Here is a 22,846-nt window from a genome sequence, read left to right on the forward strand (position 1 = left end):
CGAATTAGGAGCAGAAGTAGGCCATTCGGCCCCTCTAGTCTGCTCCACCATTCAATAAGAACATGGCTGATTTGTCGGTGTCTCATCTACCCCCAATAACCTTTGATTCCCTAATCTAACAAGAATCTATCTACCCCCACCTTAAAAATATTCAATGACCCCTCCTCCACCACCTTCTGAGGCAGAGAGTTCCAAAGTCGCACAACCCTCCGAGAGAAAAAATTTCTCCTTATCGCTGTCCTAAAAGGGCGACCCCTAATTTTAAAACAGTGCCCCCTAGTTCTGGACTCCCCCACAAGAGGAAACATCCTTTCCACATCCACCTTGTCAAGACCATTCAGGATCTTATATACTTCAGTCGAGTCTCCCCTCACACTTCTAAACTCCAGTGAAAATAAGCCCAGTCTGTCCAACCTTTCCTCATAAGACAACCCGCTCATTCCAGTTATCAATCTAGTAAACCTTCTCTGAACCACCTCCAATGCATCTACATCCTTCCTTAGATAAGGAGACCAAAACTGCACACAATATTCGAGACATGGTCTCACCAATGCCCTGTATAACTGAAGTATAACATCCTTACTTTTATGTTCAATTCCTCTCGTAATAAAGGATAGCATTCCATTAGCCTTCCTTATTTCTTGCTGTACCTGCATACTAATGTTATGTGCCTCATGCACTATAGCAACTAGATTCCTCTGCACCTCGGAATTCTGCAGTCATTCTCCGCTTAAGTAATACTCTGCTTTTTTATTCTTCCTGCCAAAGTGAACAACTTCACATTTTCTCACATTATACTTCATGTGCCAGATTTTTGCCCACCCACTCAGCCTATCTATATCGGTCTGCAAGTTCCTTATGTCTTCTTCACAACATACTTTCCTACCTGCCTTTGTCTCATCTGTAAATTTAGCTACCATGCCATCGCTCCCCTCATCTAAGTCATTGATATAAATTGTAAAATGTTGAGGCCCCAGCACACACCCCTGCAGGACTCCACTCATCACATCCTGCCAATCAGAAAAGGACCCGTTTATGCACACTCTGTTTTCTGCCAGCCAGCCAATCATCTATCCATGCTAATATGTTACTCCCTACGCCATGAGCTCCTACTATGAGCAGTAACCATTTTTGTGGCACCTTGTCAAATGTCTTCTGGAAATCCAAGTACAGTACCTCAACGGGCTCCCCTTTATCTACGGCACATGTTACTCCTTCAAAAGAACTCCAATAATTTGGTTAAACACGATCTCCCTTTCACAAAGCCATGTTGACTATTCCCGATTACCTTGAGTTTTTCTAAGTGCCCAGCTATAGCCTCCTCAATGATCAATTCGAACGCTTTCCCCGCTACAGACGTCAAGCTAAATGGCCTATAGTTACCTCTTTTCTACCTCCCCTCCTTTTTGAATAGAGGGATGATATTTGCTATTTCCAGTCTGATGGAACCTTTCAAGACTCTAGCAAATTTTGAAAAGTTAACACCGACACATCTACTACCTCATTAGCCACCTCTTTTAAGACCCTAGGATGAAGCCCATCAGGACCCGGGGACCTATCAGCCCACAGCTCCATCAATTTGGTCAGAACCGCTTCCCTGGTGATAGTTTCACCAAGTTCCTCTCTTCCTTCCACCTCCTGATTTACAGCTATTACTGGAATGTTTTTTGTATCCTCTATAGTGAAGACAGAAGCAAAATATTTGTTCATTTCATCTGCTATTTCCTTATCTACCATTAACTCCCCATTCTCACTCTCAAGGACCAACATTCACTTTACTTACTCTTTTCCTTTTTAAATACCTGTAGAAACTCTTGCTATCAGTTTTTACATTTCTAGCTAGCTTTCTCTCGTACTGTAATTTCTTTCTCCTGATTAACCTTTTAGTCATTCTCTGCCGTTCTTTCTATTCTGACCAATCATCTGACCTGCCACTCATCTTTGCACAATTATGTGCTTTATCCTTAAGTTTGATGGTTTCCTCAACTTCTTTAGTTAACCACACACTGAGGGACCCTCCCCTTAGAACTCTTCTTATTGTAGGAATATACTTATCCTGAATATTCTTAAATATCTCCTTGAATATCTGCCACTGCTTCTCTATTGATCTATCTCCTAGCCTAGTAACCCAGTTCACTTCAGCAAGCTCAGCTTTCATGCCCACATAGTTGCCCTTATTTACTAGTCTTAATACTAGTCTTAGACTCACTCTTCCCTCTTTCAAACTGGATGTAAAATTCAATCATATTGTGGTCGCTGCTACCTGGAGATGCCTTTACTCTGAGGTCCTGTCACATTACACAACACCAAGTCTAATATAACCTGCTCTCTGGTTGGTTCCAAAATGTGCTGCTCTAAGAAACTATCTCAAAAGCATTCTATGAACTCTTCATCCAGGCTACCACTGCCAATCTGATTTTTCCAGTTTATATGTAGATTAAAATCACTCATGATTACTGCTGTCCCTTTATCACAAGCACCCAATATTTCTTCTTGTCTACTTCATCCAACATTGTGGTTACTGTCAGAGCTTGTAGACCACTCCCACGAGTGACTTCCTTCCCCTATTATTACTCATCTCCACCGAAACCTGTTCTAAGAGGTGTGACCGTCTTCTGGAACAAAATGTCCAGGTACTTCTCCCCCTCCCTTATGTTGTACAGTGTTTGCAGTTAAGATTCCAGATCAATAATCCTGATCCGGAATTCCTCTAGCTGCTTACACTTTCTGCAGACATGTTTGTCCTGGATCACCGTGGCATCCAAAAGCTCCCACATACCACAGCTGCAACATAACACCTATTGTGCCATCGTTACTTATGCTATTAGTTAATTCACTTTAATTGCTTTCTTCATCACTTTCTTAATTAACTCTCACTGTTTCCCAATCTAATAAGCTTAAATCATATTACTAAATGAAACCTTACAATTTCAAAAATTACCTGAGTTTTGAAAGATAAATGGTAAAAAAACACTCACCAACCAATCACCTACCTTGGAGTCAAAAGAAGAAGACTCACCAGCTGCTGGAGGCTAAAAAAAGATGGGAAAAGGAACCCCTCTTTCCCCCTCTGCACCAAATTCCCACATGCACCAAATTCCAGCTTCAGTCTGGCAATGTCTCATTCAGACAAATATTGCTGCTAACTGCATTGAGCTAAGAACTGGTCTGCTTTATGTCAAGATTCTGATGACTCACTATATGCTACAATAATTAGCACCTCTTGAACCTAACTACTTTCAGCTGATGGACAGATAACTGCCACTTCTGGCTGCTTCTTGTTTAACAAGGCTATTTACCTAACCAGGAGGTTTTAAAGCCTGACTCTTAACCTAAAATTTAAGCTTGACAAAAACTTACCAGAACTTAACCACGTGCACCAAATTCCAGCTTCACTCTGGCAATGTCTCACTCAGGCAGATGTCTCTTCTCGCTGCGTCCCCTCACAGCTTTATTAATAGAGGTTTAAGGTAAAAAGTACGGAAGTTATGTTAAGCCTTTATACAGCACTGCTTAGGCCTCAGTTGGAGTTTTGCACTCAATTTCATGGTCCCATGGAGGCAGGTTAGGAGATGGGACCAGAAGTGAAATTGGCAAAGAAAGCAGCAAGTCGGCTCCCCGACGTACTCCCACCTCTGAGTGATCTTGCTGGAGGTGGGGTGAGTCCAGCAGAGGCTCTCACCTGGCAGAGATTGGTTGCCGGCAGAGATGCCCCGCCTGGAAGAGACTCCCTGCTCGGCAGAGGCTCGCCATCCAGCAGAGACTTCCCGCCCAGTAGAGACTCCCCGCCTGGCAGAGACACCCCACCCAGCAGAGACGTCCCACCCAGTAGAGACTTCCTGCCCAGTAGAGACTCCCCGCCTGGCAGAGACACCCCACCCAGCAGAGACTTCCCACCCAGTAGAGACTCCCCCCTCGGCAGAGACTTTCCGCGCAGCAGAGACATCCCACAAGCAGAGACTCCCTGCACAGCAGAAACTTCCCGCCTGGCAGAAACTCCCCACTTGGCAGAGGCTCCTCACTCGGCAGACACACCCTGCCCAGCAGAGACTTCCCGCCCAGCAGAGACTCCCCGCCCAGCAGAGACTTCCCGCCCTGCAGAGACTTCCCACCCAGCAGAGATTCCCTGCCCATCAGACATTTCCTGCTCGGTAGAGACTCCCCACTCGGCAGAGACATCCCGCCAAGCAGAGATGCCCACCCAGTACAGACCCCCTGCACAGCAGAGACTTCCCGCCTGGCAGAAACTCCCCATTCGGCAGAGGCTCCCCACTGGGCAGAGACTCCCCACCCAGCAGAGACCTCCCATCTGGCAGAGACTCCCTACTTGGCAAAAGCTGCCCGCCCAGCAGAGACTCCCCGCCTGGCAGAGACTTCCTGCCTGGCAGAGACTTCCCACTCGAAAGAGACTTCCCGCCCAGCAGAGACTTCCCACTCGACAGAGACTTCCCGCCCAGCAGAGACTTCGCACCAGGCAGAGATTTCCCGCCTGGCAGAGATATCCCCCCCAGCAGAGATTTCCTGCCTGGCAGAGACTTCCCACTCGGCAGGGACTTCCCGTCCAGCAGAGACTTTCCACTTGGCAGGGACTTCCCGCCCAGCAGAAATTTCCCACTTGGCAGGGACTTCCCGCCCAGCAGAGACTTCTCACCAGGCAGTGACTTCCCACTCGGCAGAGACTTACCGTCTGGCAGAGTCTTCCTGCTTGGCAGAGACTCCCCGCCCAGCTGAGATTTCCTGCCCGGCAGAGACTTCCCTCTCGGCAGATACCTCCCAACCAGCACAGGCTTCCCAGCAGGTAGGGACTTCCCACTCAGCAGAAACTTCCCACTCGGCAGATACCTCCCGCTCGGCAGAGACTTCCCTCCCACAAAGACTTCCTGCCCAGCAGAGACATCCAGCCTGGCAGAGACCTCCCGTTCAGTAGAGACTCCCCGCCCAGCAGAGACTCCCTGCCCAGCAGAGACTGCCCGCCTGGCAGAGACATCCTGCCCAGCAGAGACTCCCCGCCTGACAGAGACATCCTGCCCAGCCGAGACATCCTGCTCGACAGAAACTCCCCACCCAGCAGAGATTTCCTGCCTGGCAGAGACTTCCCACTCGACAGAGACTTCCCGCCGAGCAGAGACTTCGCACCAGGCAGAGATTTCCCGCCTGGCAGAGATTTACCCCCGAGCAGAGATTTCCTGCCTGGCAGAAACTTCCCGCTCGGCAGAGACTTCCCACCCAGTCGAGATTACCCACTCGGCATAGACTTCCCACTCGGCAGAGACTTTCCACTTGGCAGGGACTTCCCGCCCAGCAGAGACTTCCCACTTGGCAGGGACTTCCCATCCAGCAGAGACGTCCCACCAGGCAGAGACATCCCACTTGGCAGAGACTTCCCATCTGGCCGTGTCTTCCAGCCTGGCAGAGACTTCCCATTCGGCACAGACTTCCCACTTGGCAGATTCCTCCCGACCAGCACAGGCTTCCCAGCAGGCAGGGACTTTCCACTCAGCAGAGACTTCCCGTCCAGCAGAGACTTCCCACTCGTCAGAGACTTCCCGCCTGGCAGAATCTACCCGCCTGGCAGAGACATCCCACTCGGCAGAGACTTCCCGCTCGGCTGAGACTTCCCGCCCAGCAGAGACTTCCCACTCAGCAGAGACTTCCCGCCTGGCAGAGTCTTCCCGCCTGGCAGAGACTTCCCACTCGGCAGAGACTTCCCACTCGGCAGAGACTTCCCGCTCGGCTGAGACTTCCCACTCAGCAGAGACTTCTCACTCGGCAGAGACCTCACGCCTGGCAGAGACTTCCTGCCCAGCAGAGTCTTCCCACTCGGCAGAGACTTCCCACTAGGCAGGGACTTCCCGCCCAGTAGAGACTTCCCACTTGGCAGGGACTTCCCACTCGGCAGGGACTTCCCACCCAGCAGAGATTTCCCACTCGGCAGAGATTTCCCACTCGGCAGAGACTTTCCACTTGGCAGGGACTTCCCGCCGAGCAGAGACTTCCCACCAGGCAGACTTCCCACTCGGCAGAGACTTCCCGCCTGGCAGAGACTTCCTGCCCATCAGAGTCTTCCCACCAGGCAGACTTCCCACTCGGCAGGCACTTCCCTCCTGGCAGGGACTCCTCGCCCAGCAGAGATTTCCTGCCTGGCAGAGACTTCCCTCTCGGCACAGACTTCCCACTTGGCAGGGACTTCCCACTCGGCAGATACCTCCCGACCAGCACAGGCTTCCCAGCAGGTAGGGACTTCCCACCCAGCAGAGACTTCCCACTCGGCAGAGACTTCCCGCCTGGCAGAGTCTTTCCGCCTGGCAGAGACTTCCCACTCGGCAGAGACCTCCCGCTCGGCTGAGACTTCCCACTCGGCGGAGACTTCCCACTGGGCAGAGACCTCACGCCTGGCAGAGGCTTCCCGCCTGGCAGAGATTTCACCCCAGCAGAGATTTCCTGCCTGGCAGCGACTTCCCACTCAGCAGAGACTTCCCACTTGGCAGGGACTTCCCACTCGGCAGAGACTTCCCATCTGGCCGAGTCTTCCAGCCTGGCAGAGACTTCCCATTCGGCACAGCCTTCCCACTTGGCAGGGACTTCCCACTCGGCAGATTCCTCCCGACCAGCACAGGCTTCCCAGCAGGTAGGGACTTTCCACTCAGCAGAGACTTCCCGTCCAGCAGAGACTTCCCACTCGGCAGAGACTTCCCGCCTGGCAGAGACATCCCACTCGGCAGAGACTTCCGGCCCAGCAGAGACTTCCAACTCGTCAGAGACTTCCCAATCGGCAGAGACTTCCCGCCTGGCAGAGTCTTCCCACTCAGCAGAGACTTCTCACTCGGCAGAGACCTCACGCCTGGCAGAGACTTCCTGCCCAGCAGAGTCTTCCCACTCGGCAGAGACTTCCCACTAGGCAGGCACTTCCCGCCCAGTAGAGACTTCCCACTCGGCAGGGACTTCCCACTCGGCAGGGACTTCCCACCCAGCAGAGATTTCCCACTTGGCAGAGATTTCCCACTCGGCAGAGACTTTCCACTCGGCAGATACCTCCCGACCAGCACAGACTTCCCATTCGGCAGAGACATCCCACCCAGCAGAGACTTCCCGCCCAGCAGAGACTTCCCACCAGGCAGACTTTCCACTCGGCAGAGACTTCCCGCCTGGCAGAGTCTTCCCACTCGGCAGAGACTTCCCACCCAGCAGAGACATCCCACTCGGGAGAGACTTCCCGTCCCGTAGAGACTTCCCACTTGGCAGGGACTTCCCACTCGGCAGGGACTTCCCACTCGTCAGAGACTTCCCGCCTGGCAGAATCTACCCGCCTGGCAGAGACATCCCACTCGGCAGAGACTTCCCACCCAGCATAGACTTCCCACTCGGCAGAGACTTCCCGCCTGGCAGAGTCTTCCCGCCTGGCAGAGACTTCCCACTCGGCAGAGACTTCTCACTCGGCAGAGACCTCACGCCTGGCAGAGACTTCCTGCCCAGCAGAGTCTTCCCACTCGGCAGAGACTTCCCACTAGGCAGGGACTTCCCGCCCAGTAGAGACTTCCCACTTGGCAGGGACTTCCCACTCGGCAGGGACTTCCCACCCAGCAGAGATTTCCCACTCGGCAGAGATTTCCCACTCGGCAGAGACTTTCCACTTGGCAGGGACTTCCCGCCTGGCAGAGACTTCCTGCCCAGCAGAGTCTTCCCACCAGGCAGACTTCCCACTCGGCAGGCACTTCCCTCCTGGCAGGGACTCCTCGCCCTGCAGAGATTTCCTGCCTGGCAGAGACTTCCCTCTCGGCACAGACTTCCCACTTGGCAGGGACTTCCCACTCGGCAGATACCTCCTGACCAGCACAGGCTTCCCAGCAGGTAGGGACTTCCCACCCAGCAGAGACTTCCCACTCGGCAGAGACTTCCCGCCTGGCAGAGTCTTTCCGCCTGGCAGAGACTTCCCACTCGGCAGAGACCTCCCGCTCGGCTGAGACTTCCCACTCGGCGGAGACTTCCCACTGGGCAGAGACCTCACGCCTGGCAGAGGCTTCCCGCCTGGCAGAGATTTCACCCCAGCAGAGATTTCCTGCCTGGCAGCGACTTCCCACTCAGCAGAGACTTCCCACTTGGCAGGGACTTCCCATCCAGCAGAGACGTCCCACCAGGCAGAGACTTCCCACTCGGCAGAGACTTCCCATCTGGCCGAGTCTTCCAGCCTGGCAGAGACTTCCCATTCGGCACAGCCTTCCCACTTGGCAGGGACTTCCCACTCGGCAGCTTCCTCCCGACCAGCACAGGCTTCCCAGCAGGTAGGGACTTTCCACTCAGCAGAGACTTCCCATCCAGCAGAGACTTCCCACTCGGCAGAGACTTCCCGCCTGGCAGAGACATCCCACTCGGCAGAGACTTCCGGCCCAGCAGAGACTTCCAACTCGTCAGAGACTTTCCAATCGGCAGAGACTTCCCGCCTGGCAGAGTCTTCCCACTCGGCAGAGACCTCACGCCTGGCAGAGACTTCCTGCCCAGCAGAGTCTTCCCACTCGGCAGAGACTTCCCACTAGGCAGGCACTTCCCGCCCAGTAGAGACTTCCCACTCGGCAGGGACTTCCCACCCAGCAGAGATTTCCCACTTGGCAGAGATTTCCCACTCGGCAGAGACTTTCCACTTGGCAGGGACTTCCCGCCGAGCAGAGACTTCCCACCAGGCAGAGACATCCTGCCCAGCAGAGTCTTCCCACTCGGCAGAGACTTCCCACGAGGCAGAGTCTTCCCGCCTGGCAGAGACTTCCCACTCGGCAGGCACTTCCCTCCTGGCAGGGACTGCTCGCCCAGCAGAGATTTCCTGCCTGGCAGAGACTTCCCACTCGGTAGAGATTTCCCACTCGGCAGGGACTTCCCACCAGGCAGAGACTTCCTGCCCAGCAGAGTTTTCCCACTTGGCAGAGACTTCCCACGAGGCAGAGTCTTCCCGCCAGGCAGAGACTTCCCACTCGGCAGGCACTTCCCTCCTGGCAGGGACTCCTCGCCCAGCAGAGATTTCCTGCCTGGCAGAGACTTCCCTCTCGGCACAGACTTCCCACTTGGCAGGGACTTCCCACTCGGCAGATACCTCCCGACCAGCACAGACTTCCCATTTGGCAGAGACATCCCACCCAGCAGAGACTTCCCGCCCAGCAGAGACTTCCCACCAGGCAGACTTTCCACTCGGCAGAGACATCCCGCCTGGCAGAGTCTTCCCACTCGGCAGAGATTTCCCGCTCGGCTGAGACTTTCCACTCGGCAGAGACATCCCGCCTGGCAGAGTCTTCCCACTCGGCAGAGATTTCCCGCTCGGCTGAGACTTCCCACTCGGCAGAGACATCCCGCTCGGCTGAGACTTCCCACTGGGCAGAGACCTCACGCCTGGCAGAGACATCCCGCTCTGCTGAGACTTCCCACTCGGCAGAGACTTCCCACCTGGCAGAGTCTCTCCGCCTGGCAGAGGCTTCCCGCTCGGCTGAGACTTCCCACTCGGCAGAGACTTCCCACCCAGCATAGACTTCCCACTCGGCAGAGACTTCCCGCCTGGCAGAGTCTTCCCGCCTGGCAGAGACATCCCACTCGGCAGAGACTTCCCGCCCAGCAGAGACTTCCCACCCAGCATAGACTTCCCATTCGGCAGGGACTTCCCACCCAGCAGAATCTTCCCACTCGGCTGAGTCTTCCCACTCGGCAGAGACTTCCCACCCAGCAGAGACCTCCCACTCGGCAGAGACGTCCCGCCTGGCAGAGTCTTTCCGCTCGGCTGAGACTTCCCACTCGGCAGAGACTTCCCGCTCGGCAGAGACCTCACGCCTGGCAGAGACTTCCCGCTCGGCTGAGACTTCCCACTCGGCAGAGACTTCCCGCCTGGCAGAGTCTTTCCGCTCGGCTGAGACTTCCCACTCGGCAGAGACTTCCCGCTCGGCTGAGACTTCCCACTGGGCAGAGACCTCACGCCTGGCAGAGACTTCCCGCTCGGCTGAGACTTCCCACTCGGCAGAGACATCCCACTCGGCAGAGACTTCCGGCCCAGCAGAGACTTCCCACTCGGCATAGACTTCCCGCTCGGCTGAGACTTCCCACTCGGCAGAGACCTCACGCCTGGCAGAGACTTCCTGCCCAGCAGAGTCTTCCCACTCGGCAGAGACTTCCCACTAGGCAGGGACTTCCCACTCGGCAGGCACTTCCCTCCTGGCAGGGACTCCTCGCCCAGCAGAGATTTCCTGCCTGGCAGAGACTTCCCTCTCGGCACAGACTTCCCACTTGGCAGGGACTTCCCACTCGGCAGATACCTCCCGACCAGCACAGACTTCCCATTCGGCAGAGACATCCCACCCAGCAGAGACTTCCCGCCCAGCAGAGACTTCCCACCAGGCAGACTTTCCACTCGGCAGAGACTTCCCGCCTGGCAGAGTCTTCCCACTCGGCAGAGACTTCCCACCCAGCAGAGACATCCCACTCGGGAGAGACTTCCCGTCCCGTAGAGACTTCCCACTCGGCAGGGACTTCCCACTAGGCAGGGACTTCCCGTCCCGTAGAGACTTCCCACTTGGCAGGGACTTCCCACTCGGCAGGGACTTCCCACTTGGCAGGGACTTCCCGCCTGGCAGAGTCTTCCCACTCGGCAGAGACTTCCCACCCAGCAGAGACCTCCCACTCGGCAGAGACTTCCTGCCTGGCAGAGTCTTCCCACTCGGCATAGACTTCCCGCTCGGCTGAGACTTCCCACTCGGCAGAGACCTCACGCCTGGCAGAGACTTCCTGCCCAGCAGAGTCTTCCCACTCGGCAGAGACTTCCCACTAGGCAGGGACTTCCCACTCGGCAGGCACTTCCCTCCTGGCAGGGACTCCTCGCCCAGCAGAGATTTCCTGCCTGGCAGAGACTTCCCTCTCGGCACAGACTTCCCACTTGGCAGGGACTTCCCACTCGGCAGATACCTCCCGACCAGCACAGACTTCCCATTCGGCAGAGACATCCCACCCAGCAGAGACTTCCCGCCCAGCAGAGACTTCCCACCAGGCAGACTTTCCACTCGGCAGAGACTTCCCGCCTGGCAGAGTCTTCCCACTCGGCAGAGACTTCCCACCCAGCAGAGACATCCCACTCGGGAGAGACTTCCCGTCCCGTAGAGACTTCCCACTCGGCAGGGACTTCCCACTAGGCAGGGACTTCCCGTCCCGTAGAGACTTCCCACTTGGCAGGGACTTCCCACTCGGCAGGGACTTCCCACTTGGCAGGGACTTCCCGCCTGGCAGAGTCTTCCCACTCGGCAGAGACTTCCCACCCAGCAGAGACCTCCCACTCGGCAGAGACTTCCCGCCTGGCAGAGTCTTTCCGCTCGGCTGAGACTTCCCACTCGGCAGAGACTTCCCGCTCGGCTGAGACTTCCCACTGGGCAGAGACCTCACGCCTGGCAGAGACTTCCCGCTCGGCTGAGACTTCCCACTCGGCAGAGACTTCCCACTCGGCAGAGACTTCCCGCTCGGCTGAGACTTCCCACTGGGCAGAGACCTCACGCCTGGCAGAGACTTCCCGCTCGGCTGAGACTTCCAACTCGTCAGAGACTTCCCACTCGGCAGAGACTTCCCACTCGGCAGAGACCTCACGCCTGGCAGAGACTTCCTGCCCAGCAGAGACTTCCCACTCGGCAGAGACTTCCCACTCGGCAGAGACCTCACGCCTGGCAGAGACTTCCTGCCCAGCAGAGTCTTCCCACTCGGCAGAGACTTCCCACTAGGCAGGGACTTACCGTCCCGTAGAGACTTCCCACTTGGCAGGGACTTCCCACTTGGCAGGGACTTCCCACACAGCAGAGATTTCCCACTCGGTAGAGATTTCCCACTCGGCAGGGACTTCCCACCAGGCAGAGACTTCCTGCCCAGCAGAGTTTTCCCACTTGGCAGAGACTTCCCACGAGGCAGAGTCTTCCCGCCAGGCAGAGACTTCCCACTCGGCAGGCACTTCCCTCCTGGCAGGGACTCCTCGCCCAGCAGAGATTTCCTGCCTGGCAGAGACTTCCCTCTCGGCACAGACTTCCCACTTGGCAGGGACTTCCCACTCGGCAGATACCTCCCGACCAGCACAGGCTTCCCAGCAGATAGGGACTTCCCACCCAGCAGAGACTTCCCACTCGGCAGAGACTTCCCGCCTGGCAGAGTCATTCCGCCTGGCAGAGACTTCCCACTCGGCAGAGACTTCCGACAGGGCAGACACCTCACGCCTGGCAGAGGCTTTCCGCTTGGCAGTGATTTCACCCCCAGCAGAGATTTCCTGCCTGGCAGCGACTTCCAACTCAGCAGAGACTTCCCACTTGGCAGGGACTTCCCATCCAGCAGAGATGTCCCACCAGGCAGAGACTTCCCACTCGGCAGAGACTTCCCACTCGGCAGATTTCTCCCGACCAGCACAGGCTTCCCAGCAGGTAGGGACTTTCCACTCAGCAGAGACTTCCCGTCCAGCAGAGACATCCCATTCGGCAGAGACTTCCCGCCTGGCAGAGACTTCCCACTCGGCATAGACTTCCCGCTTGGCTGAGACTTCCCACTCGGCAGAGACCTCACGCCTGGCAGAGACTTCCTGCCCAGCAGAGTCTTCCCACTCGGCAGAGACTTCCCACTAGGCAGGGACTTCCCGCCCAGTAGAGACTTCCCACTCGGCAGAGACGTCCCACCCAGCATAGACTTCCCACTCGGCAGAGACTTCCCACCTGGCAGAGTCTTCCCGCCTGGCAGAGACATCCCACTCGGCAGAGACTTCCCGCCCAGCAGAGACTTCCCACCCAGCATAGACTTCCCATTCGGTAGGGACTTCCCACCCAGCAGAGATTTCCCACTCGGCAGAGACTTCCCACTCGGCAGGGACTTCCCACCCAGCAGAGATTTCCCACTCGGCAGAGACTTCCCACTCGGCAGGGACTTCCCACCCAGCAGAGATTTCCCACTCGGCAGAGATTTCCCACTCGGCAGAGACTTCCCACTCGGCAGGGACTTCCCACCCAGCAGAGATTTCCCACTCGGCAGAGATTTCCCACTCAGCAGAGACTTCCCACTCGGCAGAGACTTCCCGCTCGGCTGAGACTTACCTCTCGGCAGAGACTTCCCGCTTGGCTGAGACTTCCCACCTGGCAGAGTCTCTCCGCCTGGCAGAGGCTTCCCGCTCGGCAGAGACTTCCCACTCGGCAGAGACTTCCCACCCAGCATAGACTTCCCACTCGGCAGAGACTTCCCACTAGGCAGGGACTTCCCACCCAGCAGAGACTTCCCACTCGGCAGAGACTTCCCACTCGGCAGGGACTTCCCACCCAGCAGAGATTTCCTGCCTGGCAGAGAATTCCCACTCGGCAGAGACTTCCCACTAGGCAGAGACTTCCCGCCCGGCAGAGACTTCCCACTCGGCAGGGACTTCCCACTCGGCAGAGACTTCCTGCTCGGCAGAGACTTCCCGCTCGGCAGAGACTTCCCTACAGGCAGGGACTTCCCACTCGGCAGAGACTTCCCACTCGGCAGAGATTTCCCGCTCAGCTGGTACTTCCCACTCGGCAGAGATTTCCCGCTCGGCAGAGACTTCCCACTCGGCAGAGACTTCCCACTCGGCAGAGATTTCCCGCTCGGCAGTGACTTCCCACTCGGCAGAGACTTCCCGCTCGGCAGAGACTTCCCACTCGGCAGAGATTTCCCACTCGGCGGAGATTTCCCGCTCGGCAGAGACTTCCCTCTCGGCACAGACTTCCCACTCGGCAGAGATTTCCCACTCGGCAGAGACTTCCGCTCGGCAGAGACCTCCCACTTGGCAGAGGCCTCCTACCCAGCAGGGACTTCCCAACTGGCAGAGACTTTCCACCAGGCAGAGACTTCCCACCCGTCAGAGACTTCCCAACAGGCAGAGACTTCCTACTCGGCAGTGACGTCCCGCCTGGCAGAGACTCCCCACACAGGCAGAGACTCCCCACTCAGCAGAGACTCCCTGCCCAGCAGAGGCATCCCGCTCGGCAGAGACTCCCCACACAGGCAGAGACTCCCCACTCAGCAGAGACTCCCTGCCCAGCAGCGGCATCCCGCTCGGCAGAGCCTCCCCTCACAGGCAGAGCCTCCCCACACAGGCAGAGACTCCCCACTCAGCAGAGACTCCCTGCCCAGCTGAGGCTTCCCGCTCAGCAGAGACTCCCCGCCCAGCAGAGACTCCCCGCCCAGCAGAGAATTCCTGCCCAGCAGAGACTTCCCGCTCAGCAGAGACTTCCCGCCCAACGGAGACCTCCCACTCGGCACGGACTTCCCACACAGCAGAGACTTCCCACTCGGCAGAGACTTCCCACCCAGCAGAGATTTCCTGCCTGGCGGAGAATTCCCACTCGGCAGAGACTTCCCACCAGGCAGAGAATTCCCGCCCAGCAGGGACTTCCCACTCGGCAGGCACTTCCCTCCTGGCAGGGACTCCTCACCCAGCAGAGATTTCCTGCCTGGCAGAGACTTCCCACTTGGCGGGTACTTCCCACTCGGCAGAGACTTCCCGCTCGGCTGAGACTTCCCGCTCGGCTGAGACTTCCCACCTGGCAGAGACTTCCCGCCTGGCAAAGAGAACCCACCCAGCAGAGACTTTCCACCCAGCAGAGACTTCCCAACAGGCAGAGACATCCCGGCTGGCAAAGACAACCCTCCCAGCAGAGACTTCCCACCAGGCAGAGATTTCCCACCCAGCAGAGACTTCCCACTCGGCAGAGATTTCCCGCTCGGCAGAGACTTCCCACTCGGCAGAGACTTCCTGCTCGGCAGAGACTTCCCACTAGACAGAGATTTCCCTCTAGGTAGAGACTTCCCACTCGGCAGAAACATCCCGCTCGGCAGAGACTTCCCACTCGGCAGAGACTTCCCGCTTGGCAGAGACTTCCCACTCGGCAGAGATTTCCCACTCGGCAGAGACTTCCCGCTCGGCACAGACTTCCCACTTGGCAGAGGCCTCCTACCCAGCAGGGACTTCCCAACAGGCAGAGACTTTCCACCAGGCAGAGACTTCCCACCCGTCAGAGACTTCCCAACAGGCAGAGACTTCCTACTCGGCAGTGACGTCCCGCCTGGCAGAGACTCCCCACACAGGCAGAGACTCCCCACTCAGCAGAGACTCCCTGCCCAGCAGAGGCTTCCCGCTCGGCAGAGCCTCCCCACACAGGCAGAGACTCCCCACACAGGCAGAGACGCCCCGCTCAACAGAGACACCCTGCCCATCAGAGGCTTCGCGCTCGGCAGAGCCTCCCCACACAGGCAGAGACTCCCCACACAGGCAGAGACTCCCCGCTCAACAGAGACTGCCTGCCCAGCAGAGGCTTTCCGCTCGGCAGAGCCTCCCCACACAGGCAGAGACTCCCCACTCAGCAGAGACTCCCTGCCCAGCTGGGGCTTCCCGCTCGGCAGAGACTCCCCGCCCAGCAGAGACTCCCCGCCCAGCAGAGAATTCCTGCCCAGCAGAGACTTCCCGCTCAGCAGAGACTTCCCGCCCAACGGACACTGCCCACTCGGCACAGACTTCCCACACAGCAGAGACTTCCCACTCGGCAGAGACTTCCCACTCGGCAGAGACTTCCCACCCAGCAGAGATTTCCTGCCTGGCGGAGAATTCCCACTTGGCAGAGACTTCCCACCAGGCAGAGAATTCCCGCCCAGCAGACACTTCCCACTCGGCAGGGACTTCCCACTCGGCAGAGACTTCCTGCTCGGCAGAGACTTCCCGCTCAGCTGTGACTTCCCTACAGGCAGGGACTTCTCGCTCGGCAGAGTCTTCCCACTCGGCAGAGACTTCCCACTCGGCAGACACTTCCCGCTCGGCAGAGACTTCCAACTCGGCAGAGACTTCCCGCTCGGCAGAGACTTCCCACCCAGCAGAGACTTCCCACCAGGCAGAGACTTCCCGCTCGGCAGAGACTTCCCACTAGGCAGAGTCTTCCCGCCTGGCAGAGACTTCCCACTTGGCAGGCACTTCCCTCCTGGCAGGGACTCCTCACCCAGCAGAGATTTCCTGCCTGGCGGGGACTTCCCACTCGGCAGAGACTTCCCACTAGGCAGGGAATTCCCGCCCAGCAGAGACTTCCCACTTGGCAGGGACTTCCCGCCTGGCAGAGTCTTCCTGCCTGGCAGAGACTTCCCGCTCGGCTGAGACTTCCCGCTCGGCTGAGACTTACCGCTCGGCTGAGACTTCCCGCCTGGCAAAGAGAACCCACCCAGCAGAGACTTCCCACCCAGCAGAGACTTCCCAAGAGGCAGAGACATCCCGGCTGGCAAAGACAACCCACCGAGCAGGGACTTCCTGACTGGCAGAGACTTCCCACCCGGCAGAGACTTCCCACCAGGCAGAGACTTCCCAACAGGCAGAGACTTCCCGCCTGGCAAAGACATCCCCTCCAGCAGAGACTTCCCGCCCAGCAGAGACTTCCTGCCCAGCAGAGTCTTCCCACTCGGCAGAGACTTCCCACTAGGCAGGGACTTCCCGCCCAGTAGAGACTTCCCACTCGGCGGAGACTTCCCACCCAGCATAGACTTCCCACTCGGCAGAGACTTCCCACCTGGCAGAGTCTTCCCGCCTGGCAGAGTCTTCCCGCCTGGCAGAGACATCCCACTCGGCAGAGACTTCCCGCCCAGCAGAGACTTCCCACCCAGCATAGACTTCCCATTCGGCAGGGACTTCCCACCCAGCAGAGATTTCCCACTCGGCAGAGACTTCCCACTTGGCAGGTACTTCCCACCCAGCAGAGACTTCCCACTCGGCAGAGACTTCCCACTCGGCAGGGTCTTCCCACCCAGCAGAGATTTCCCACTCGGCAGAAATTTCCCACTCGGCAAAGACTTTCCACTTGGCAGGGACTTCCCGCCGAGCAGAGACTTCCCACCAGGCAGACTTCCCACTCGGCAGAGACTTCCCACTCGGCAGAGACTTCCCACTCGGCAGAGATTTCCCACTCAGCAGAGACTTCCCACTCGGCAGAGACTTCCCGCCTGGCAGTGTCTTTCCGCCTGGCAGAGACTTCCCACTCGGCAGAGACTTCCCGCTCGGCTGAGACTTACCTCTCGGCAGAGACTTCCCGCTCGGCTGAGACTTCCCACCTGGCAGAGTCTCTCCGCCTGGCAGAGGCTTCCCGCTCGGCAGAGACTTCCCACTCAGCAGAGACATCCCACTCGGCAGAGACTTCCCACCCAGCATAGACTTCCCACTCGGCAGAGACTTCCCACCTGGCAGAGTCTTCCCGCCTCGCAGAGTCTTCCCGCCTGGCAGAGACATCCCACTCGGCAGAGACGTCCCGCCCAGCAGAGACTTCCCACCCAGCATAGACTTCCAATTCGGAAGGGCCTTCCCACCCAGCAGAGATTTCCCACTCGGCAGAGACTTCCCACGAGGCAGGGACTTCCCACCCAGCAGTGATTTCCTGCCTGGCAGAGAATTCCCACTCGGCAGAGACTTCCCACTAGGCAGAGACTTCCCGCCCGGCAGAGACTTCCTGCTCGGCAGAGACTTCCCACTCGGCAGAGACTTCCTGCTCGGCAGAGACTTCCCGCTCGGCAGAGACTTCCCTACATGCAGGGACTTCCCACTCGGCTGAGACTTACCGCTCGGCTGAGACTTCCCACCTGGCAGAGACTTCCCGCCTGGCAAAGAGAACCCACCCAGCAGAGACTTCCCACCCAGCAGAGACTTCCCAAGAGGCAGAGACATCCCGGCTGGCAAAGACAACCCACCAAGCAGGGACTTCCTGACTGGCAGAGACTTCCCACCCGGCAGAGACTTCCCACCAGGCAGAGACTTCCAACAGGCAGAGACTTCCCGCCTGGCAAAGACATCCCCTCCAGCAGAGACTTCCCGCCCAGCAGAGACTCCCCGCCCAGCAGAGACTCCCCACTCAGCAGAGACTCCATACCCGGCAGAGACTCCCCGATCAGCAGAGACTCCCTGCCCAGCCGAGGCTTCCCGCTCGGCAGAGCCTCCCCACACAGGCAGAGACTCCCCGCTCAGCAGAGACTCCCCGCCCAGCAGAGAATTCCTGCCCAGCAGAGACTTCCCGCTCAGCAGAGACTTCCCGCCCAGCAGAGACACCCTGCCCAGCTGAGGCTTCCCGCTCGGCAGAGACTCCACGCACAGCAGAGACTCCCCGCCCAGCAGAGAATTCCTGCCCAGCAGAGACTTCCCGCTCAGCAGAGACTTCCCGCCCAACGGAGACTTCCCACTCGGCAGTGATTTCCCGCCCAGCAGAGACTTCCCAATTGGCAGAGACTTCCCGCTCGGCAGAGACTTCCCACCCAGCAGAGACTTCCCACTCGGCAGAGACTTCCCGCTCGGCGGAGACTTCCCACTATGCAGAGTCTTCCCGCCTGGCAGAGTATTCCCACTCGGCAGGCACTTCCCTCCTGGCAGGGACTCCTCGCCCAGCAGAGATTTCCTGCCTGGCAGGGACTTCCCACTCGGCAGATACTTCCCACCAGGCAGGGAATTCCCGCCCAGCAGAGACTTCCCACTTGGCAGGGACTTCCCGCCTGGCAGAGACCTCCTACCCAGCAGGGACCTCCCGACTGGCAGAGACTTCCCACCTGGCAGAGACTTCTCACCAGGCAGAGACTTCCCAACAGGCAGAGACTTCCCGCGTGGCAAAGACATCCCCTCCAGCAGAGACTTCCCGCCCAGCAGAGACTCCCCGCCCAGCAGAGACTCCGCACTCAGCAGAGACTCCATACCCGGCAGAGACTCCCCGATCAGCAGAGACTCCCTGCCCAGCAGAGGCTTCCCGCTCGGCAGGGACTCCCCACGCAGGCTGTGAGTCCCCGCTCAGCAGTGACTCCCTGCCCAGCAGAGGCTTCCCGCTCGGAAGACACGCCCTACCCGGCAGAGGCTTCCTGCTCGGCCGAGACTCCCCGCCCAGCAGAGACTCCTTGCGCAGCAGAGAATTCCTACCCAGCAGAGACTTCCCGCTCAGCAGAGACTTCCCGCCCAACGGAGACCTCCCACTCGGCACGGACTTCCCACACAGCAGAGACTTCCCACCAGGGAGGGACTTCCCACTCGGCAGGGACTTCCCACTCGGCAGAGACTTCCCACCTAGCAGAGATTTCCCACTCGGCAGAGTCTTCCCACCAGGCAGATTTCCCACTCAGCAGGGACTTCCCACTCGGCAGAGACTTCCCACCCAGCAGAGATTTCCAGCCTGGCAGAGAATTCCCACTCGGCAGAGACTTCCCGCCCAGCAGAGACTTCCCACTCGGCAGGGACTTCCCACTCGGCAGAGACTTCCTGCTCGGCAGAGACTTCGTGCTCGGCAGAGACTTCCCTGCAGGCAGGGACTTACCACTCGGCAGAGACTTCCCACTCGGCAGAGATTTCCCGCTCAGCTGGTACTTCCCACTCGGCAGAGATTTCCCACCCAGCAGAGATTTCCTGCCTGGCGGAGAATTCCCACTCGGCAGAGACTTCCCACCAGGCAGAGAATTCCCGCCCAGCAGACACTTCCCACTCGGCAGGCACTTCCCTCCTGGCAGGGACTCCTCACCCAGCAGAGATTTCCTGCCTGGCAGAGACTTCCCTCTCGGCACAGACTTCCCACTTGGCGGGGACTTCCCACTCGGCAGAGACTTCCCACTCGGCAGGGAATTCCTGCCCAGCAGAGACTTCCCACTTGGCAGGGACTTCCCGCCTGGCAGAGTCTTCCTGCCTGGCAGAGACTTCCCGCTCGGCTGAGACTTCCCGCTCGGCTGAGACTTCCCACCTGGCAGAGACTTCCCGCCTGGCAAAGAGAACCCACCCAGCAGAGACTTTCCACCCAGCAGAGACTTCCCAACAGGCAGAGACATCCCGGCTGGCAAAGACAACCCTCCCAGCAGAGACTTCCCAACAGGCAGAGACTTCCCGCGTGGCAAAGACATCCCCTCCAGCAGAGACTTCCCACCCAGCAGAGACTCCCCGCCCAGCAGAGACTCCGCACTCAGCAGAGACTCCATACCCGGCAGAGACTCCCCGATCAGCGGAGACTCCCTGCCCAGCAGAGGCTTCCCGCTCGGCAGGGACTCCCCACGCAGGCTGTGAGTCCCCGCTCAGCAGTGACTCCCTGCCCAGCAGAGGCTTCCCATTCGGAAGACACGCCCTACCCGGCAGAGGCTTGCTGCTCGGCAGAGACTCCCCGCCCAGCAGAGACTCCTTGCGCAGCAGAGAATTCCTGCCCAGCAGAGACTTCCCGCTCAGCAGAGACTTCCCGCCCAATGGAGACCTCCCACTCGGCACGGACTTCCCACACAGCAGAGACTTCCCACCAGGCAGGGACTTCCCACTCGGCAGGGATGTCCCACTCGGCAGAGACTTCCCACCTAGCAGAGATTTCCCACTCGGCAGAGTCTTCCCACCAGGCAGATTTCCCACTCAGCAGGGACTTCCCACTCGGCAGAGACTTCCCACCCAGCAGAGATTTCCAGCCTGGCAGAGAATTCCCACTCGGCAGAGACTTCCCGCCCAGCAGAGACTTCCCACTCGGCAGGGACTTCCCACTCGGCAGAGACTTCCTGCTCGGCAGAGACTTCCCGCTCGGCAGAGACTTCCCTGCAGGCAGAGACTTCCCACTCGGCAGAGATTTCCCGCTCAGCTGGTACTTCCCACTCGGCAGAGATTTCCCACACAGCAGAGACTTCCCACTCGGCAGAGACTTCCCACTCGGCAGAGACTTCCCACTCGGCAGAGACTTCCCACCCAGCAGAGATTTCCTGCCTGGCGGAGAATTCCCACTCGGCAGAGACTTCCCACCAGGCAGAGAATTCCTGCCCAGCAGACACTTCCCACTCGGCAGGCACTTCCCTCCTGGCAGGGACTCCTCACCCAGCAGAGATTTCCTGCCTGGCAGAGACTTCCCTCTCGGCACAGACTTCCCACTTGGCGGGGACTTCCCACTCGGCAGAGACTTCCCACTCGGCAGGGAATTCCTGCCCAGCAGAGACTTCCCACTTGGCAGGGACTTCCCGCCTGGCAGAGTCTTCCTGCCTGGCAGAGACTTCCCGCTCGGCTGAGACTTCCCGCTCGGCTGAGACTTCCCACCTGGCAGAGACTTCCCGCCTGGCAAAGAGAACCCACCCAGCAGAGACTTTCCACCCAGCAGAGACTTCCCAACAGGCAGAGACATCCCGGCTGGCAAAGACAACCCTCCCAGCAGAGACTTCCCACCAGGCAGAGACCTGCTACCCAGCAGCGACTTCCCGACTGGCAGAGACTTCCCACCCGGCAGAGACTTCCCACCAGGCAGCGACTTCCCAACAGGCAGAGACTTCCCGCCTGGCAATGACATCCCCTCCAGCAGAGACTTCCCGCCCAGCAGAGACTCCCCGCCCAGCAGAGGCTTCCCGCTCGGCAGAGCCTCCCCACACAGGCAGAGACTCCCCGCTCAGCAGAGACTCCCTGCCCAGCTGAGGCTTCCCGCTCGGCAGAGCCTCCCCACACAGGCAGAGACTCCCCGCTCAGCAGAGACTCCCTGCCCAGCTGAGGCTTCCCGCTCGGCAGAGACTCCACGTCCAGCAGAGACTCCCCGCCCAGCAGAGAATTCCTGCCCAGCAGAGACTTCCCGCTCAGCAGAGACTTCCCGCCCAACGGACAATTCCCACTCGGCAGTGATTTCCCGCCCAGCAGAGACTTCCCACTGGGCAGAGACGTCCCGCTCGGCAGAGACCTCCCACTCGGCAGAGACTTCCCACTCGGCAGAGACTTCCCACCCAGCAGAGATTTCCTGCCTGGCGGAGAATTCCCACTCAGCAGAGACCTCCCACCAGGCAGAGCATTCCCGCCCAGCAGACACTTCCCACTCGGCAGGGACTTCCCACTCGGCAGAGACTTCCTGCTCGGCAGAGACTTCCCACTCGGCAGGGACTTCCCACTCGGCAGAGACTTCCCACCCAGCAGTGATTTCCTGCCTGGCGGAGAATTCCCACTCGGCAGAGACTTCCCACCAGGCAGAGAATTCCCGCCCAGCAGACACTTCGCACTCGGCAGAGACTTCCCACTCGGCAGAGACTTCCCGCTCGGCAGAGACTTCCCACTCGGCAGAGACTTCCCGCTCGGCAGAGACTTCCCACTCGGAAGAGATTTCCCGCTCGGCAGAGACTTCCCACTCGGCAGAGACTTCCCGCTCGGCAGAGACTTCCCACCCAGCAGAGAATTCCCACTCGGCAGAGATTTCCCGCTCGGCAGAGACTTCCCACTCGGCAGAGACTTCCTGCTCGGCAGAGACTTCCCACTAAACAGAGATTTCCCTCTCGGTAGAGACTTCCCACTCGGCAGAAACTTCCCGCTCGGCAGAGACTTCCCACTCGGCAGAGATTTCCCGCTCGGCAGAGACTTCCCGCTCGGCAGAGACTTCCCACTAAACAGAGATTTCCCTCTCGGTAGAGACTTCCCACTCGGCAGAAACTTCCCGCTCGGCAGAGACCTCCCACCCAGCAGAGACTTCCCACTCGGCAGAGATTTCCCACTCGGCAGAGACTTCCCGCTCGGCACTGACTTCCCACTTGGCAGAGGCCTCCTGCCCAGCAGGGACTTCCCAACTGGCAGAGACTTTCCACCAGGCAGAGACTTCCCACCCGTCAGAGACTTCCCAACAGGCAGAGACTTCCTACTCGGCAGTGACGTCCCGCCTGGCAGAGACTCCCCACACAGGCAGAGACTCCCCACTCAGCAGAGACTCCCTGCCCAGCAGAGGCTTCCCGCTCGGCAGAGCCTCCCCACACAGGCAGAGACTCCCACACAGGCAGAGACGCCCCGCTCAACAGAGACCCCCTGCCCATCAGAGGCTTCCCGCTCGGCAGAGCCTCCCCACACAGGCAGAGACTCCCCACACAGGCAGAGACTCCCCGCTCA

At 58.8% G+C, this 22,846-nt stretch overlaps 2 protein-coding genes across 2 annotated transcripts; both read right to left on the reverse strand.

The window, feature by feature from the left end:
* Positions 1-7,504: 7,504 nt before the first annotated feature.
* On the reverse strand, positions 7,505-10,045 carry LOC137362665 (uncharacterized). Its single transcript, XM_068028515.1, has 3 exons — positions 9,159-10,045; positions 8,133-9,079; positions 7,505-8,025 (listed from the first exon to the last, which is right to left on the reverse strand). The coding sequence occupies exons 1-3, from the start codon at positions 10,043-10,045 to the stop codon at positions 7,505-7,507; spliced, it is 2,355 nt and encodes a 784-aa protein (XP_067884616.1).
* A 746-nt stretch (positions 10,046-10,791) lies between these two features.
* Positions 10,792-18,697, reverse strand: LOC137368088 (uro-adherence factor A-like). Its single transcript, XM_068028748.1, has 6 exons — positions 18,268-18,697; positions 17,041-17,691; positions 15,858-16,916; positions 14,089-15,059; positions 13,456-13,791; positions 10,792-12,852 (listed from the first exon to the last, which is right to left on the reverse strand). The coding sequence occupies exons 1-6, from the start codon at positions 18,695-18,697 to the stop codon at positions 10,792-10,794; spliced, it is 5,508 nt and encodes a 1,835-aa protein (XP_067884849.1).
* Positions 18,698-22,846: the final 4,149 nt, after the last annotated feature.

This window comes from Heterodontus francisci, chromosome 1 (assembly GCF_036365525.1).
Source record: "Heterodontus francisci isolate sHetFra1 chromosome 1, sHetFra1.hap1, whole genome shotgun sequence".
Taxonomy (NCBI): domain Eukaryota; kingdom Metazoa; phylum Chordata; class Chondrichthyes; order Heterodontiformes; family Heterodontidae; genus Heterodontus; species Heterodontus francisci.

Coding starts and splice junctions, on each gene's coding strand:
- LOC137362665 (XM_068028515.1), bottom strand. CDS start 10,045: ATGCCGAGTGGGAAGTCTCTGCTGGGCCGGAAGTCTCTGCCGAGTGGG. Junction 9,080..9,158: donor CCGAGTGGAAAGTCTGCCTG/GTGGGAAGTCTC, acceptor GCTGGTCGGGAG/GTATCTGCCGAGTGGGAAGT. Junction 8,026..8,132: donor GAGTGGGAAGTCTCTGCCTG/GTGGGACGTCTC, acceptor AATCTCTGCCAG/GCGGGAAGCCTCTGCCAGGC.
- LOC137368088 (XM_068028748.1), bottom strand. CDS start 18,697: ATGGAGTCTCTGCTGAGTGCGGAGTCTCTGCTGGGCGGGGAGTCTCTG. Junction 17,692..18,267: donor GAGTGGGAAGTCTCTGCTGG/GTGGGAAGTCTC, acceptor TGTCTTTGCCAG/CCGGGATGTCTCTGCCTCTT. Junction 13,792..14,088: donor TGAGTGGGGAGTCTCTGCCT/GTGTGGGGAGGC, acceptor CCTGCTGGGTAG/GAGGCCTCTGCCAAGTGGGA.